This window comes from Arachis hypogaea, chromosome 13 (genome assembly GCF_003086295.3).
Source record: "Arachis hypogaea cultivar Tifrunner chromosome 13, arahy.Tifrunner.gnm2.J5K5, whole genome shotgun sequence".
In the NCBI taxonomy this organism is placed as follows: Eukaryota; Viridiplantae; Streptophyta; class Magnoliopsida; order Fabales; family Fabaceae; genus Arachis; species Arachis hypogaea.
The window spans coordinates 140,449,589-140,467,448 of record NC_092048.1 but is presented as its reverse complement, the minus strand read 5'-3'; the positions used below and the strand labels follow the sequence as shown (position 1 = coordinate 140,467,448).

The 17,860-nt window shown below is 33.1% G+C and overlaps 3 protein-coding genes and 1 non-coding gene across 5 annotated transcripts; 2 read left to right on the top strand and 2 right to left on the bottom strand.

Annotated features, from left to right (window-relative positions):
* The first annotated feature begins 899 nt into the window (after positions 1 to 899).
* Positions 900 to 5,532, top strand: LOC112792235 (probable protein phosphatase 2C 9). 2 transcript variants are annotated; one of them, XM_025835394.3, is made up of 6 exons: positions 900 to 1,321; positions 1,524 to 1,619; positions 2,854 to 3,093; positions 3,374 to 3,650; positions 4,339 to 4,432; positions 5,027 to 5,532. In XM_025835394.3, exons 2-6 carry the CDS (start codon positions 1,584 to 1,586, stop codon positions 5,028 to 5,030), a joined length of 651 nt encoding a protein of 216 aa, XP_025691179.1. In that variant the 5' UTR covers positions 900 to 1,321; positions 1,524 to 1,583; the 3' UTR covers positions 5,031 to 5,532. The 2 variants fall into 2 exon arrangements, with proteins under 2 accessions (XP_025691179.1, XP_025691178.1); XM_025835393.3 differs by having other exon boundaries at positions 4,339 to 4,493.
* A 1,272-nt stretch (positions 5,533 to 6,804) lies between these two features.
* LOC112792234 (outer envelope protein 64, mitochondrial) lies at positions 6,805 to 11,677 on the top strand. Its single transcript, XM_025835392.3, has 13 exons — positions 6,805 to 7,317; positions 7,634 to 7,786; positions 7,883 to 8,007; positions 8,201 to 8,326; positions 8,711 to 8,893; positions 8,992 to 9,133; positions 9,466 to 9,634; positions 9,946 to 10,080; positions 10,190 to 10,390; positions 10,487 to 10,614; positions 10,692 to 10,743; positions 11,156 to 11,225; positions 11,335 to 11,677. Exons 1-13 carry the CDS (start codon positions 7,073 to 7,075, stop codon positions 11,415 to 11,417), a joined length of 1,812 nt encoding a protein of 603 aa, XP_025691177.1. The 5' UTR covers positions 6,805 to 7,072; the 3' UTR covers positions 11,418 to 11,677.
* A 13-nt stretch (positions 11,678 to 11,690) lies between these two features.
* On the bottom strand, positions 11,691 to 11,792 carry LOC112793705 (U6 spliceosomal RNA). The gene has a single exon (XR_003198406.1). It is a non-coding gene; the product is annotated as a U6 spliceosomal RNA (small nuclear RNA).
* A 2,195-nt stretch (positions 11,793 to 13,987) lies between these two features.
* Positions 13,988 to 17,061, bottom strand: LOC112792233 (metacaspase-3). Its single transcript, XM_025835391.3, has 5 exons — positions 16,245 to 17,061; positions 15,675 to 16,005; positions 14,682 to 14,799; positions 14,298 to 14,480; positions 13,988 to 14,212 (listed from the first exon to the last, which is right to left on the bottom strand). Exons 1-5 carry the CDS (start codon positions 16,792 to 16,794, stop codon positions 14,153 to 14,155), a joined length of 1,242 nt encoding a protein of 413 aa, XP_025691176.1. The 5' UTR covers positions 16,795 to 17,061; the 3' UTR covers positions 13,988 to 14,152.
* Between the last annotated feature and the right edge of the window lie 799 nt (positions 17,062 to 17,860).

Sequence of the window (17,860 nt, the reverse complement as noted above, 5' to 3'; positions counted from 1 at the left end):
TAAAAGATTGATAAAAATGATGAAACACACTTAATTCTTTAACTCTTTCAAGACCTAAATTCTTCTAGACATACTTAATACTTTATTCTCATTTTTTTATAAATTTATCATTAATTTTTTTAGATACTTATTTAATGATTTTTACTGTAAAACCCTAAGTTCATCACAAAATGTTTTAGAATCTAATTATTTTATTTTATATTAGTATATCAATAGACATTAATATATTTATTAATTTATTTTTATTTATTAAATATTATAAAAATATAAAAATAAAATTAATTGAGATGACAAGTTGTATATAACTTAATTAAGAGGACTTGACTTTATCTCTTAAAAATACCAATTTTTTTATGATTATATATATAATAAAAAGTATTTTTGTAAAAAAAAGTTGTACACTAGCTCTTTTATAGTATAGTATTTCTATATAAAATAAAAATTTAATTTGATATATTAAAAATTTTATACAATTATTTAATTATATTAGTCAATTTAAATAATTTTGTACCTAACAAATTTTAAATAAAAACTTTTATATGCCAAAAAAATAAATAATTAAAGAATTTATTTTTAATATATTATTAATATATATAAATAAATAAAATTAAATTATTATGTTGGTGGATGCATTAATATTAAACTGATTAAAAAAAAATTCAAATGCAGTTGATTTTAGATAAAATTGATAAATAAAAATTATTAAATAATTTAATTAAATTTATATTTAAAAATTTTCAATTATCAACTTGAAATCGACTTGAATTTTTTGAATAATAAATTGAAGTTAATTTGATAAGAGAAAATCGGCCGACTTTTGAGTGGAGCCCACGGTAAGATCCACACGGCCGGGGGGGTGAGAAACCCAACCAAAAGCAATGACAAGGTTTCAGTTTTACGGAAAAGAATTGAGTGAAACCTCAAAATCAGCTGTAATAATCAAACAAACAGTGTCAGCAATAAAAAAACAAATCAACACGCACAGAGAGAAGAGAAAAAAAGTCAATAAGGGCAACCTACGTATGTATTATCCCCACTTCCCCTATTTGCTGCTTGCAAACACCGAACACTTCTTCTTTCTCTTCACACATACCAAATTCCAGACGGTTACTTTCTCACTCTTTCTTAAAACCATCGTCTCTCTCTCTCTCTCTTACCCTATTCTAACTCCCATCATCCCCCTTTTCTTATTATTTTAGTTCTTGGCTTTGTTTCTCTTTGTCTCTCTCCCCCTCAAAGTTGACGGTAGAATTAGAGACGACCCACTTGCTCCTCAGATCTTTCAACTTATTTTTGTTGCACAAAGTTTAGATTTTTTTCGGTAAGTGAAGTGAATTTTTGGATTACCGGTTGATTATCTTGGTGTTGCTGTTGCAAATTAAAATCCCGCCTTTAAAAAAAATGTTTTGAATGATCCGGGTGGGGTGGTTGTGACTTGTGATGCTAATTCCTGTTTATTCAGAGTTGTGGAGTTTGTTTGACTTTGGTTTTCTGTGCTGTTTGTATATTTGTGTGGTTTGAAGACTGGCAGAAGAATTAGATGTTGAATAATAGAAGGAAAAGGTGAGGTGGGGCTGAATTATATGGATAGTCTCTGTTGCTTCAGCTCTGTTAGAGGGGTAAGCAATTCTTCTCGCTTTCTTATCATAATTTTACTTTTCTACTTTAATTTCTTTTAATCTTAAGAATAATTAATCTCTATGCTTATATTATTGCTTAAAGTTTTAAGGGATTTGGTAGGATATGGAAGAGCCTAGGAGGCATATGATCTGGTTATATATCATGTATCATTTATCTATTTGAAGATTAAGTTCTGGTGGTATAGGGAATGGACTTGGAACTTCCTTGATTTTTGTCTTCCTGAGCTTATTTGGTGAAAGAATTGGATCATATAGATTATTGTTGATTGTTTGTGATTATGGCTACCAAGAACCAATTCTTTTCAATACATAAGCTGTTAGATGGAGTCTGAGTAGTGGCTTTATATGGACAAGTTGCCGGCTTTTAAGTATCATGGATTTATTGTACAAATTTATGGAAAAGGGATGTAAATCATAGATTTTAAGGTGTGCGTGGATGAAACGGAAGAATGCTTCATGTATTTTGTGTTATTGAAATTTGAAAGCTCTCAAAAGAAAATTTTCCTGAACAAACACAAGAAAGGCCCAGCTATGTTTTATGGTAGTTAATCTTTTGCCACAATTTGTGTACAAGGCAACAAGGGAACTTGAAGGCATAGGTAATAGCTACACGTTATTATATATTCACCAAAAGCTACTTGGAAATACAAAGACATAGATAATAGTTACATTTGAGCACCTGCTGTTGGTTTGGTATTTCTTGTTTAGTACAGAAAATCCTAGTAAGAGAGGAGATGTTGTACCATTCCAAGATTCGGGCATACCAGATAGGCCAGGTCATGTCAGAGTTTATGAACTTGCTGTCCGAAAATATCGATCATGAAAAGCTAGTGCATCATGAGAGAGAATATGGTTGGTTTCTTGAACTGAATAATCCATAAAATGAGAGAACTGATTCAGAAATGTTGTTATCCCTCACTGTAAAGATGGAACTGGCATTTGCGTCTAATGATATGCAAGATAAAATGCTCTAAGCAATCAATCACCTTTTGAAGCTAAGTGGGGTTTGGTCCAACTTTGAGTGGGGACTATGGATTGTTTTTCTCCATTTAAATATGGTTGTGGCTTGACATATCTATACTCGTGCTCCCGGTTGTAATCATGGATGTAAAATTTTTGTTTTCTTTAATATACATATTGTTGAAACTTGAAATATGTTAAAAAAGACCTGTAAACACTTCTGTTAACTGTATTTGAACTTTCATATCTTTAGGTGGTTGGAGGGCATTCTTCAAGTAACTCTGGAAAGGGCAAGAGCCATCAGTCTACAACCAAGTATGGCTATAGCCTTGTTAAAGGGAAAGCAAACCACCCGATGGAGGACTATCATGTAGCGAAATTTGTCCAGTTCAAGGGGCAAGAGCTGGGACTTTTTGCTATATATGATGGACACTTGGGAGATAGCGTACCAGCATATTTACAAAAGCATCTTTTTTCAAATATCTTGGATGAAGTAAGTTGTTTGATCAAACAGAAGATATAACGTCGTCGTTGTTGTGTTATCACTTTCTATTTTATGTCGAATGAAGTATTATAAGTTGAAAATTTTATTTCTATTCCCAACTGGCCAACTTCCATACTCTTTTGGCAACAGATATCAACCATGTAAAAAGATAATCCACTTTGGTTGACTGTCTTGATGCAACCAGTAGTATACCTTTCCTGTCAAAAGAATATTGTGTGGATTCTTCGTATTCCTTTTCCCATAATTTTATTTATGATTGATTATCCAGAAGGACTTTTGGGAAGATCCGTTCATGTCTATTTCTAAAGCTTATGAGACAACAGATCAAGCAATTCTTTCTCACAGTCCTGATTTGGGACGAGGAGGGTCAACTGCTGTGACTGCAATTCTTATAAATAGTCAGAAATTATGGGTAGCCAATGTTGGAGATTCACGAGCAGTTCTGTCAAGGGGAGGGGTGGCTGTACAGATGACTACTGACCATGAACCTAATACTGAGCGGGGCAGCATTGAGAACAGAGGTGGCTTTGTCTCAAACATGCCAGGTTCTTCAACTAACCCTGATTTCTATGCTTTGTTGCTACTGATATTCAGTGCTGATTTTTGTGTTTTCTATGATATCTCAGTTGCATTTTTTTGTATTACAATATTCTTGTGGGGGAGATTGTAACTCATGTCTTGTGCCTTCTCAAATTAAAATTATGATATGAATGAGTGATATGGGGAGTATTTCTGATTTCACTGTATGCAATGCATTCATTAGAAATGGAAAGGATGAATTGAATGAAACAATAAGTTGCTGTCTTTTGGAATTAGAAATATCTTCTCAATTATGTATCTGACATGTGTTTGACATATTTTGAGGCCAATACTCTAAGTAATCTGAATGTTGATGGAAGGGATTGTGCATCCTATTTTATTTAGTTTGACCATCCAATTTCAAGAATTGCATAGGGGATGCTAAAACATCTGTCATAGTGATCTAGAATTGTATTGACAAGTGATGTAGCAAATGGAATTCTAAACTTGGCTTCTATGCCAGTGTGTTATGACATATTGTGCTGCCAGTGCAACATGCCTCTCATTTTGATAATTCAATTTTGTTCCAAGGTTTACATGTTGAGGAGAGACCAAATATTTGGCAATGCACACTCGCATCCTAATAGTGTCACTACTTTATGTTTGAGTCTTATTCATTTTTGTTGTAATTTATTTGTGTGTGGATCATATCAGGAGATGTTGCAAGGGTGAATGGGCAGCTTGCAGTTTCGCGAGCATTTGGAGACAGAAACCTCAAAACACATCTGCGATCGGATCCTGACATCCAGTATGCCGATATTAACCCAAATATTGAGCTTTTGATACTTGCTAGTGATGGTCTATGGAAGGTTTTCTATTAATCTCTTTTTGTTTCCCTTATTTCTTAAAAGGCAAAAATGCACTTCTAAAATCACATAAATTTGTCATTTGGTTTTTTATTTTATTTTCCCCACAATCATACATTCATTCTCATTCCATTTCTTTCCAAAATTCAACAAATTTCTTCCACATTAACTCCAATAGAAATACCAATGGTGGTGGTATCCGGCTCTTTGCCATGCAGGATGCACTTTAGAGCATAGAGTGTAACATTTAAACATTCAACCATGCTACATGTAGTAATCCATATTTTGGTTTCTCACTTTTTATTCAAATATTGCACTTTACTTTCTAAAGTGCACCTTGCACGGAAAAGGAACCCGATCTTTGGCATCTGATTGGAGCATGTTTAATTTTGGCTGCACAATCTGGACGAATTTGATGAGGTTTTGAAATGATACAGAATGAAAATGAATTGGATAAAGATAAGTGATGGGAAGAAAATTGGCCTTCCACAACACAAGTAATTATGTTTGTACTTAAAATTTTTCATTAAATCCAGGTAATGGGAAACCAAGAGGCTGTAGATATTGCAAAAAGGATAAAGGATCCACAAAGGGCAGCCAAACAACTAGCCACCGAGGCATTGAACAGAGACAGTAAAGATGACATTTCATGCATTGTAGTTCGTTTCAAGGGATGAAATAAGGAAAAAAAAACCTACTTGGGTTTTGGGTACATAATATGGGGGTGCAGTTCCATACCTACTTATATATATCATTTTGGTATTTTGTGGAGAATAGCTTTTGCTCCTTCCCTTCTTGATATGTAAAATTGAAGTTATTGGATTTTAGGTGGTGCCTTTTAGTATTTCTTGATTTCTTGGCTGTGTAGATTCCATACCATAATTTTTCTTTTGTAATATGCTTTATGACCTGGAGTAGCAGTGTGAAGATGAGCATAGTTATACCCTCGACATTTGTTTTATGATATACTTCAAATGACACTAGCTTGAGTTGCTTCAGCTGCAATTCAAGTGAGTATACCAATGTTTGAGATTTGTTTCAATTCCCTTTTTATCCCCTTTCTACAGGCTATAAATGTTAATTATGAATGAAAGATTATGATTACTTGGTTTTATTCGTAGTGACAAAAGAAGAATTATCTTAGTCTTAACAGCTTCAACTTTATTGGGAGGGTTATGCAAGAAAGTTCCTATTAATTTAGTGTTTTTGTATTTTATTTGGTGATAAATTAGAATAGATTATGAAAGTTTAATTTATTTTTTTATATAAAAATTTTTAAAAAAATATAATAAAAAAATTTAAAAAAATTAATAAAAATAATAAAAAAATAACTTGTATTTTTTGTTAATATTTTAAGATTATTTGTGTCAAAAAAAACATAAAATACACTAATTTAAACAAACAAATAAGTAAAAAATATAATTATATTACGTATATACTACAAAATTAATTATATTAAAAAAATATAGGATACCAATATATTATATGTCAACTTATTGCCAATAATAATTAATTATTATATTTTAAACATATATATAAAGAGACACATCCAGAAAATATATTTATAAAAATACTTTTATTAGATACAGTGATAAAAAAGACATTTTTATTAGACACATCCATTAAACACAGTTATAAATAAAAGTTGACAGAAGTAGGTAGAAATATCGTTGGTAACGTAGCGAGATTGATTATATTAATTATCAATTTAATCGTCGTCTACAAAAATAAGTCTTATTGTAGATTTAATTATTTTACTAAATTATTTTTGTGGCTAAAAAATTTTAATATGGAAGTAAGATGAGTAATATACTTTAACATGGTAATTTTTTCAAATTATGGGAGTACACAAATCGGAGGATCCGATTTGTGTTTAAAAAGTAGAAAAAAATTTAGAGTACACAAATCTGAGGGTCCGATTTATGTTAAAAAAGTGAAAAAACTCAGAGTACATAAATCGGACCATGCGAGTTGTTTGATTTTAAAATTTTACTTAAGAAATCGTATGATTTGACTTGTGGTTAGACAAATATGAATTTCAGAAACTAGAAAACGGACCCTTCGAATTGTTTGTTGTTGTCAATTTTTTTCATGAAATGGAATATTTACAAGCAACTCGGACCCTCCGAGTTGTTCCATTAACACCACATAACCGTAAAGCACCTGTATTCCCATATCCGAGTTTAACACCACTGCTACTCCCATATTCAAATTAAAAAGTGTATTTTTGTTTACGTAAAAGTTTTATTTTTATCATAAAGGATAAATCTTTCAAATTAAAGAAATAAAATTAAAAATGTTTGTCCAAAAAAAAGAAGAAGAAATGATAATGTAATAGTTTGATTGCATTTGCAAATCATGGCCGTTCAGGAAAATTCTTAACCTTTTTTTTCTGTGTCAAGAATAATACGCTACGCGATGCTATATGCTAATTCAGTATCACCCGCCACCAAACCTCTCTTCACTCCTTTCTCGCTTCGCTAAAACCCTTCCAAAACCCCTCTCTCTCTCAAACACGCACACAAATTCGTTGACACTGCTTCTGAATTAGTCTCTCTCTCTTGATTGATTGATCTTCGATCATGTCCAAATCGTTGGAGCTGATCAAGGAGCATGCTTCCAACCCCAAGCTCTGGTTGGTCGTCGGAGTGGGAGTTGCCGGGATCGTTGTTCTGGCAGAGACACGCCGGAGAAGACGGCGCCGGAACACACACAAACAAGACTTCGGTGCTTTTGTTGAGCGTTTCGAGCTTCTACCATTTCCTCAGCCTCCACCTCCTGCTGCCAAACAGATGCTTTCTTCTCTAACTTTTGCCATCAGCGACATGTTCGTCTCTAAACATCATAGTTTTTAGCTTTGCTTCAATTTGAGTGTTTCTTTATATTATTTTAGTTCCCCTTTCATGTGAAAAATTACCTGATAGCTACAGTTTGCTGTATCTGTATATAACATTTGATTTGTTATGAAGGCCATGCTTGTTTCAGCTCATGTTTATGTTGGCTTTGGTTCAGGTTTTCTAATGGTTTGTATAAAGGAGTGGACCTTTTTTGGTTTTCTTTGTCTAGGTTGAAGGAATAGGTTTGCTTAGAGATATAGAATTGATACTTTTATCGGGTCTAATTAGATTTATTCTGGTTCGAAGGTTTGATGTGAAGGGCTATGTGACGGGGTTTGGGAATCCTGACTGGAAGAGGACACATGAGGAGGCAGAAAAGACTGCGGTTGTGGTTACTGCACTGTTAAAAAATGGTGCTACTTGTGTTGGCAAAACCGTTATGGATGAATTGTCTATTGGGTAGGGACTCGGTTAGAAGTTCTTTAGTTTTGTGTACTAACTGAAAAAACTTGTTCTGCTCAAATGTGATTTTACTTAAGACACTCTTTATGTCAGGATTTCTGGTGAGAACAACCATTATGGAACTCCGACGAATCCTCAAATGCCATCTTGTATCCCGGGAGGGTCTTCTAGTGGTTCAGCGGTAGCAGTTGCTACTGAGCTTGTTGACTTTGCCATTGGTAAGCTTTTGTGATTAGTGGACCTTGAATTGCTTGAATTGCTAGACTGCTAATCTACTGGTTTGTTTATTACCTTTGACACTTGTGATAATAATAAATTCTGAGCTTCAAAACTACTTGCTTGATTTTATTTGATTATTTCTTATCTCTATATGTAAACATAGAAGAAATAAAGAATAGTGGATCTTTGTAGGTACTGATACTACAGGATGTGTGAGAATTCCAGCATCATTCTGTGGTATTTTTGGTTTCCGGTCATCTCATGGTACTGTTTCTACTGTTGGAGTTCTTCCAAATGCACAGAGCTTAGACACTGTGGGTAAGTGCATAATTGTATGCAATTATTGCGATGCTTTTAGTTGGTTATATATTTAAATAATAAGATTCTGCGTCATCGTTTCCTTGTGACTAACTTTGTGAAAAGAAACTGGAGCAATTAGGTGCCTGTTTTTAATACTAAATAAATTTACATGAGTACTATCATTAAAAAAGAATATGGCTGGTAGTAAACTTCTATAGTTGAAATTTGAATATATATGCTCTAGGTCTTGATCTTCCATCCCAGTTGAATATATGATTAGCTTAATAAGAAATTACTACATAGTGAGGTGAATCAGCATTTTTGGAACCTTTTTTTTTTCCAAAAAAGGTTAATCATTTTTCTTCGGTTTGTTGATTACTTTATTGCATAACTGCATTACAGGATGGTTTGCCCGTGATCCGTCTGTCCTGCATCGTGTTGGACATGTTTTACTTAAGTTGAATTCTGCAGAGACCAAAAGGTCAAGAAGCATTATATTTGCTGATGATCTCTTTCAGTTATCTAAAATCCCTACACAGAAAACAGTATATGTTGTTGGTAAAGCTATTGAGAATATGTCTGGGTGTAAGTTTCTTTACCTGTGATGGCTAATTGGTGAAACCAGTCTCCCAAAAGAAAGTGTCTGTTATAAATTACAGTGTTTGATCATTTTGGTTTTGCAGATCAAGTTCCAAAGCATATGAATCTTTGTCCGTACATTGCTTCTAAAGTGCCCAGCCTAAAGCTTCATCCAGCATCAACAGACCAAGAAAATGGAGCATCTATATTGAAAGCTCTTTCTTCAGTTATGCTTTCATTACAAGGGTATTCTATTATATGCTTTATGATTTGGTTTATTGTAGTAGACAATGTTGTACCATATGGTTATCTATTCTTCATTTTGATATTAGAAAAAAATTTTTGTTTGTTAAGCCTTTGCCTGGGATATTTTTCTCAAACATTTTTTAACTTAAGTTTCAAAGGACCATCCTTTGCAACGAATGGTTACTTCTTTCTTAACTGCAGAATGTTTTGTGGTGTGTAAATCATGTCTTATTTATTTATATGCTTATATTGTTTTGTATTCTGTCTATAAGAAACAAATAATATTATGGCATGTATTTATTCTAGAAATGTGTTTTTTCATCTGATTTCAGATACGAATTTAAAACCAATCATGAAGATTGGGTCAAATCCATCAAACCCAAATTAGGCCGTGATGTTTTCGAATGTGTTATTGCTGCTATTAATACTACTCATGATAATATAAAAACCTTGTATAAAGTCCGGACTGAGATGCGAGCTGCATTTCAAAGTCTACTCAAGGTACTATAACATCTGTAGTTATTCTTTATTTATATCCATTGTGCTCTCTAGTTAGTGTTATCAATATTGAAGATTTTAGTGATGTTAATCTTAATTCTATCATAGGAGACAAAAAATAAAATAATGTAGTAAGCTGTTCTTATTATTTAATATTTTGAATAAGTGGCATGACTTGTCATGGGATTTCATTATTTATGCCAAAATTACTTAGATCTCTGATTTTTACAATGAAATGACCAAAAGATTTTGGCAAGTCTACTTTCCATCCCATCCAATTAAACACATTCTGATTTTGGTTAGTCGTCCCTCAGGATGATGGAATACTCGTTATTCCTTCTGTAGCAGACGGTCCATTAAAGCTTAATACAAAGAAAGGGTTGTCTTCTGAGTTTCATGACAGAACTTTTGCATTGTCGAGCATTGCTAGCGTGTCTGGATGTTGTCAGGTAATTTACTATCTTTAGGTGCTAGAGGTGATCTTGTTCCTTTTCTCGGTTTCGTTTGTTCTGAAACCTTGCTTGAGCTGCTTGCTAACTTTTATACTGTTTGTTGCAGGTTACAGTTCCATTAGGTTCTCATAATGGTGGTTGTGTTTCTGTTTCATTCATCTCATTCCATGGGGCTGATAAATTTCTGCTTGATACGGTCTTGGATATGTATTCAACTCTTCAAGAGCAAGTTAGTGTTGCCTCCTATTCTTTGCCATTACCAGATACCAATGGCAACATTGAAACTTCTGAGCTTCTAAAGGAGAAGGTTTGTTCTATCTTGCTACTTTTTAAGAGCAGCAGCTTGCATTATATGTGCAAGGTGGATAATATGATATAAGCTGATAAAAGGCATATTCTTCAGGGAAATGCAGCCTTTAAAGGAAGTCAGTGGAATAAGGCACTCAATTACTACACTGAGGCTATCAAACTGAATGGCATGAATGCAACTTACTACTGTAACCGAGCGGCTGCTTACTTAAAGTTAGCATGGTATGAGGTTTCTCCTATTTGTTAATTGGTATTTTGTCCATTTCTCTATTTAAACGGTTTCCCATGAAATTATGCAGTTTTCAGCAAGCAGAAGAAGACTGCAATAATGCAATTTTGATTGATAAGAAGGTGAGAAGATAAGCATGTAACAGTGGAATTTTTTACAAATCTTGTCTTCTAATATCTGATTTGTAATTGGTTTCTAAACTTTGATAATCTATTTGAAGTGTTACGGTACCCTCTAATATGTTGAGAACTGCCGATAACATCCTGTTACCTAATGCACATCTGTCTTTTGCAATTGCCAGAGAAGTTTAAAATGGACCTGATTTCATTGCTTGTATTCTTTTTCTTGATAATGATCATAATGTTCATTTCCATATTCCGATAGTTTCCTGGGATCTTTGAGATTATGAAATTGCTTGTATTCTTTTTCTTGTTAATGCACTTCTGTTGGGCTCTGTATTAACAATCTTAATATTTATACATCTATAAAAAGTATCCGTTTTGTCAAGTGTGGCTCATTTTATGTTTCCTGCAGAATGTGAAGGCGTATCTAAGACGTGGAGCTGCTAGAGAATCACTACTACGCTATAAGGAGGCCCTTGAAGGTGAGTATTAATTTATTTACTTAAATATTTTTGAAGATAGTCCAAACTTTGTTTATATTCTTAATAATGCTGTTCCATTTTCCTTTGCCATTTTTGTGATGAAATGCAGATTTCAAGCATGCGCAAGTTCTTGAACCACAGAACAAGGATGCTAGTAAGGGTGAGAGAAGAGTCAGAAAATCGATGGCTTGATCATTGGTGTTGTTTCTACCTAGATGATCGAGAGAATTTCAGAATTTGTATAAATTGTGATTGATTGTCTCCTTTTTCTAGGAGGAGTTAAAGAAAGATGAGCCTCTGTTGATGATGATGAGGTGCTGCATTTTTGGTTTCTACATGTTTGTGTATATCTTTGTTAGAACTCTTATTTGGTGAATGCCAATAATGCCAGATTAGTGTGTGTACAAGTTTGCCTTATGGCGGGTACAGAGCACTTTGTTCTTATTGTATCACATGTCCTGTCCTAATCCCTCACCAAACATTTTTTTCTCGCGCGTCGTCCTTGCGTAGGGGCCATGCTAATATTCTTTGTATCGTTCCAATTTTATCGGTTGTCCCCGAAGGGACATCACTAAACATTTTTGTGATTAGATAACCAATTTGTCGAGGGTCTAAAATCCCAGGTTCCAAATGTGCAAAGCATGCTGATTTCAGTGAAGACCTGAGACCTAATATTGGACATTAGAAACGTTCTCGTCACATTTCAGTGAAAGGTGGACTTATTTGTTTTGGGATAATATTCAGTTCTTTTGTTAAAAAAAATAATCATGTTAAACTCTTCCCAAACAAACGCAATAATTCTGTTGCAATTCTGTTTGCGAGGAGTTTTCAATTTCCAAAGAATTTTAAAGAATTCACCAATTCATTAATTTTTTTTCGTACGCAATACAATGATCCAATATTCTTATTTATATTCCTAACAATCTCTAATGGATTAACCAACTAATTAAGTGGTCCAACATTAGTTAGGTCGTAATAAATTCTCACAGGAATTAACTTTTCACTTTACCTAAAGCGAAAAGTGCGCTCTTTAGAAAGATATGATTAACCTGGTTATAATTTTAGAATTTAGTTATCTTTTTTGTGTATTTAATATATGAAGTCTGCTACACATACAAGTCTTTTTGACTTACAAGTCTTACAAGTCTAATAAAACACACGTATTACACTTAATTAACGCATTATACATTTCCACATTCAAGAGTCCTGTTTCCAAAGCGCGCTACTCACCATGCATTATGAACGACTCTTCTTCTTCCTTTATGAAAACAATTTTCTTGCCAAATTTGAAGATAATGGAACTTCAGAAATACACCCAAACGATTACAGAAATACACCCCAACGATTACAGAAATACACCCAAAGAATTTAAGAAATACACCCAAAATTCGTTGAAGTACACCTTATGCATATTTCAGAACTCCTTCTCTTTCTCCTCCTCATCTTCTGCTGCTTCTTCTTCTTCAAAATCGATTTCAGAACTTAATGTAAAAAAAATGAAAATCGAGAATAACGAAGAAAGAAAATAGAAAGAAAAGTACGTAAATGAAGAAGAAGAACAGAAAGATGAAGAAGAACGTGCAGTAAGAAGAAGAAGGAGGAGAAAGAGAAGGCAATAAACGAAAGAAAAGAAGAAGAGGAAGAAGAAGAAGAAGAACGTAGACCTTGCATCGCATTTTTGGAGTTTATTCGTTAGTTAACTTGTAAAGTATACAAGCCCTAATGACTTGTATGCAGAGCTTTTCTCTTAATATATTGAAAATAAAAAAAATCGTTTCAATAATTAGTAAAACATTTTTCTCTAGTATTATTAAAATTTGTCCGTAAAATATTTTCTTATAACATATGTTAACAAAATTCATATTTTTAAATATCAACTATTCATATAAAATATAGAAAAGTGGAGGGTTAAAATTTGCCGCTTAATGATGAGATGCAGTTGACTTGTGGTCCATCAAAATAATTAAATGTTTCGACCTTTTCTTATCGTGTCTTTAAAAAATTGTTTTAAAAAATCTAATTCTAATCGTGTCTTTAAAAAATTGTTTTATTATTTTAAATTTTTAATAATTTAGTTAATTAAAAATAATATTTTAAAAATAATGCGTAACTATATTACGATTTTATTAAAAATATTTTATGTAAAATTGATCACTTTTGAATATATTATTTATATCTATAATTTTTCTATAAATAAAATTTTGACACATCCAATTTTTAGACAAATAGTATACGTATAGTTTGTGTTTTAACCAAACACTTTTCAAGGTTGAACACTTGAAATCACAGTGTGTTTAACCTTTTAATTATTAAAATGTTTAAAAGAAAAATAACCAAGAATTTTTGTTTTTCCTTTTTTTTGTTCTTATTTAATGCTTGTGTACCGTTATACACACCTAAATTTGGCGCGAAATGGGTACGACGGAGACTCCTCCGATCCACCGCCAAGCCCTCCATCTTCTCGCTGGTGGCAACCAACTGCTTCTTCAATCAGATTTGAAAGAAGAGGTACACAACATTACTAAACCTTTTTTTTGGTTGCCCACAGTATTCAATAACTAACAGGTCAAAGATTAATCCGATATGAATTTGAGCTCCATTTAAAGGTCTGTTGTTGCTGTACAATAGGTTGCTGTATGCCAAAGCTGAATTTGAACAGTCACTTATTTAAGGAACAAATGAACTGACCACTTGATCAACCCAAATTGGTTACACGACACTATTAATTAACTAAGCTATACTTAGAAAAGCGAAAATATTCATTCATTCATAACGTTTCAATCATTTATTAGAACCGAACATAATAAAAACTTGGACTTTACACTACACCATAGTTGTTGGTGCAAAGCTTCAAATTAGATACAGATGCTGATCCACATTAATCAAAGAATATGCAATAAACAAGCAATTCAGATCCTCTTACATGCTCACAATGCGAATATTTTTGTAGAAACATCAAATTTCTCTGATGATGAGAGAAGGGGATCCTGCAAAGTATATTTAGTCTCATCACGAAAACTATATCATAAACTGTTAAGAAACTAAAGGGTTAAATATTAGTTGAAATCAAACCTGTACAATTTTACGATGGAAGATACGTTGCAAGATGCTGCTACGGCATCTACTTCTATTAATCTTTTTAATTTCAATCTGTAACTTGTCTAGTAATGCCCCATAAGTTATTTGAGGGTGTTCCCTTATTGCCTTTGTGAGAAGATACGTAAGAACACCATTCATTCCCTTTCCACCGAAGACCTATGTAGGTTGGCAAAATCCACAAGAGTGTGAACGAGTATCTTAAATGTTTGGTAACAAAAAAAAAATTAGTCAAAAACCGCCAGAATTTAACTTATTTAACATTCATTAATTGTTGCTAGAATTAATAAATGCTGCATAAGATAAATTTGAGCTATTTTTTTTATCTTCTTAGCATTACCACAATATAATATTGCTTACTGTGCTATCATTAGCTGATTGGCTATCTTCACATGCACTGAGACAAATTGCCACTCCCCCACTTGTATGTTTTCTGATAGGTTCCTTTGATGGTGGCTTGTTATCCTCCCAAATGTTCCTTCAAGCATGCAACAGAAACTTTTACAAGGGCTATGATGAGATTGAAATGCTCAAATGCAATAATTATTTTTAATTATCTTAGCATTTTTGTATTTTCTATCTTAATATATTTGCTAGTTACTAAACAAGGACCATAAAATGGGTTTAGAGTTTATTAACATTCTCTAAAAAAGATACTGTTAATAATCCTGTGGGTACCGAAACCATTAAAAGAACGCCCAATAATTTATTGGGTACTATACGAAGTATTTAAAATACAGGAAAAAAATATCATTCCAGTAATATTTTCAAAGGAGTTAAAAATGGATCCATGAGTTTTCCAATTATTGATGATTCTAAAACTGCTAAACCTACGTTACAGGCAATAGTACCTAGAATAACTAGTGAAAAAAAATATATAAAAGATCGTTTGGCTATGCGGGTTCTCCATAATAATTATGACCCATTCCTTTAGTCAATTTTGTTTGGGAGGTATCGGAAAGGAATTGGAATGTAATAATATCTATTCATACAGATATAAAAGAAAATGTTCTCTATTGATTCAAAAGTTATACTTACAGATAGGGATAGAAAAAGAGGAAAGAAAAAATCGAAGATTTCACACAATACTTTTGATCGAAAAATCAATCTGATTTATTTCATACCTTTCGCTCAATGAGAAAATAGGTTAGATTCTACAGGATCAAATCTGTGAGACTTAAAGAATGATGGAATGGAAGAAAAAAGATTTTAAAAAATAAGTAAATGCAGTAGAAGAGTCTCGATTCCAAACGAAGAAATTTAAACTTGTGCTTAAATTTTTATGAATCATGATTATAAACATACAATAGATCAAAAATTGAAATAAGAGAAACCGCAAAATGTAGTAGTTACCTTTCAAGATTATAAACATAGAGAAGATCAAGAATGGTTCCACTGTGACAGGCATCAACAATGGCATGGAGTGTGACACCACTCTTGAGAGGCCAAACAATGGTAGAATTTATATCATTGTCAATGATCATTCCTTCTTTGATAAAATCAACCGGACAGAGAGCTTCATCAAATCCATCAATCTCATCTTCTTTGAAATCCGGTTGTTGCAGGCCGTGCCCCGAGAAGTAAAAGACCAAGGAGTCTCCTGCCTGGCAGTCCTTCACAAGCCACCTTAAGGACTCCATGATGTTATGTTTTGTTGGTATTAAATCAGCATTCTTCTCTTGTTCTGCATTTCATTTTAGTTCATTCAATTTCAATAACATGGTCTAAAAGACATGGTAACATTTGCAGTGCATAAGAAGTCACTATTGTTGGTTGAATTAATCACCATCTCAATCCCTTAGCATTGGTGCAACTCTTAGTATTCTAAAGTTGAAAAGGAATATGTGACATGGAAATGAACTGAAAGCAGAGAATAATTTTTACATGCTAGTTATAGTAGCCAGATAAAAGTTTGTGAGATACCTGTGAGGACTCTTATGCACTCATTTGGAAACTTGAAATTCTTAATCAGCAACTCCCTCATGTTGTTAGCATCATTAACAGTTCCCTTGAGTTTGAATTTCATTTTTGTGTAAGAAACTCCACAGAGAACCGCACGCTTGCTATGTCTGCCTGGGAAGGATGATGAGGAGGAAGATAAAGCCATTGAAGATGGTGCTTCTCTGCTTAGTAAAGTTCCAATTTTGTTTCGATTATCCGGATAACCATGTTTGAAAAATTTTGTTCCAATTTTCTTCACTTGGCTGCATATTCCACACACTTCCCTGGATTTCTCTTGTCCCAGAGTTGGAATACTAACATTGTGGCATGTAGAACATAGGTATGGAGTTGTTCTTGAAGTAACTACACTTACACACTCAGATTTACACCATCTGCAAAAGAACCTTGCTTCTGCACTAGGCTGAGAACTATTACAAACATTTTTGCAAGCATAGCAACGTTGAATAGTAGTGTTTGTGGGGGATGAAACAATAATCTTTTTGTATCTTTTGTTCTTAAGTGAAGCTTCCATTTTTTGCAGTACTTATAATTATAATTAGTTTCTGCTATATGCCAATTATGCAGGAATCACCAACATATATATACATGATGAATGCAGAGTGTTGGATTAAGAAATCTATAGCTCTAAATAGAATGAACGGTAAACGCAATTTCAGATTAGGCTACAATATATCTATCACCTTTTTGCATGCATTTCATTTACATTAACGTGAAGTACACTTTTCCAATGCCTGAAAATTGTGGTCCATTGCATTGTCTATTCAAAAACTAGAAAGTGTGGCACCCAAATAGCGTGTTTTGATGATTAAAGAAAGACACACAAAATGTAGAATCCAAATGCTAACTTTTGACAGGGTCCCATTTGAAGGTTAGTCAATTCTGTGTTATAAGGGGAACCCCACACCAGTGAATAATAATTATTGATCAACCACTTTAATTTAAGAGTTAAGACAGTGAGAAACTAGAAATATGTGTTGTACTGAATGGCGTATCTGATTAGCATCTTGGTAAAGATATAAATATATATGCTTCTTTCTATTCCTTATTCTCACAACTAAAGCAGGCATATTGGAACCAGATGCTCTTGACTTTAATTTCTTTTGCTTCTCAAAATGGGTTACAAACCTACAATTTCTCTTTCTCCTAAAAAAAAATTAAAATTTATTACAGTCTGGCTTCCAACTTGGCCTGATTTATTGGATTCAAGAATATAAAGTGCCTAACTATGATTGAGGGGGAGGAAAAATAAAAATCTTTTGAGCTGAAAATGGCAAACATTAAAAAAACTGAGACTAAATTACAGCAAATTTTATAAAATCACGTTTTGCATCCTCTCAAAATATGAAAAGCTGGCATCTCTCTAGTAGATTCCTTCCCTCAATTAGTCTTTTCATTAAGACAACCAAAGTTTGAAGCCAAAACAAAATATGACAGGCTTTGTTTAACGTTACAAAGCAGTGACTGTGGTAGTGTTTATCTCTATCATGAGTTGGAAATTAACACCAATGATTGATGAAGGCATGAAGCCACTCTTTATGATGAGTGAGTTGCATGTCAAAACTGTTCGCTGTTCACTT

Coding starts and splice junctions, on each gene's coding strand:
- LOC112792233 (XM_025835391.3), bottom strand. CDS start 16,794: ATGGAAGCTTCACTTAAGAACAAAAGATACAAAAAGATTATTGTTTCA. Junction 16,006..16,244: donor GTGCATAAGAGTCCTCACAG/GTATCTCACAAA, acceptor AATGAAATGCAG/AACAAGAGAAGAATGCTGAT. Junction 14,481..14,681: donor AATCAGCTAATGATAGCACA/GTAAGCAATATT, acceptor CAACCTACATAG/GTCTTCGGTGGAAAGGGAAT.
- LOC112792234 (XM_025835392.3), top strand. CDS start 7,073: ATGTCCAAATCGTTGGAGCTGATCAAGGAGCATGCTTCCAACCCCAAG. Junction 7,787..7,882: donor ATGGATGAATTGTCTATTGG/GTAGGGACTCGG, acceptor TCTTTATGTCAG/GATTTCTGGTGAGAACAACC. Junction 9,635..9,945: donor CATTTCAAAGTCTACTCAAG/GTACTATAACAT, acceptor GTCGTCCCTCAG/GATGATGGAATACTCGTTAT.
- LOC112792235 (XM_025835393.3), top strand. CDS start 1,584: ATGGATAGTCTCTGTTGCTTCAGCTCTGTTAGAGGG. Junction 3,094..3,373: donor TTTCAAATATCTTGGATGAA/GTAAGTTGTTTG, acceptor TTGATTATCCAG/AAGGACTTTTGGGAAGATCC. Junction 4,494..5,026: donor CTAGTGATGGTCTATGGAAG/GTTTTCTATTAA, acceptor CATTAAATCCAG/GTAATGGGAAACCAAGAGGC.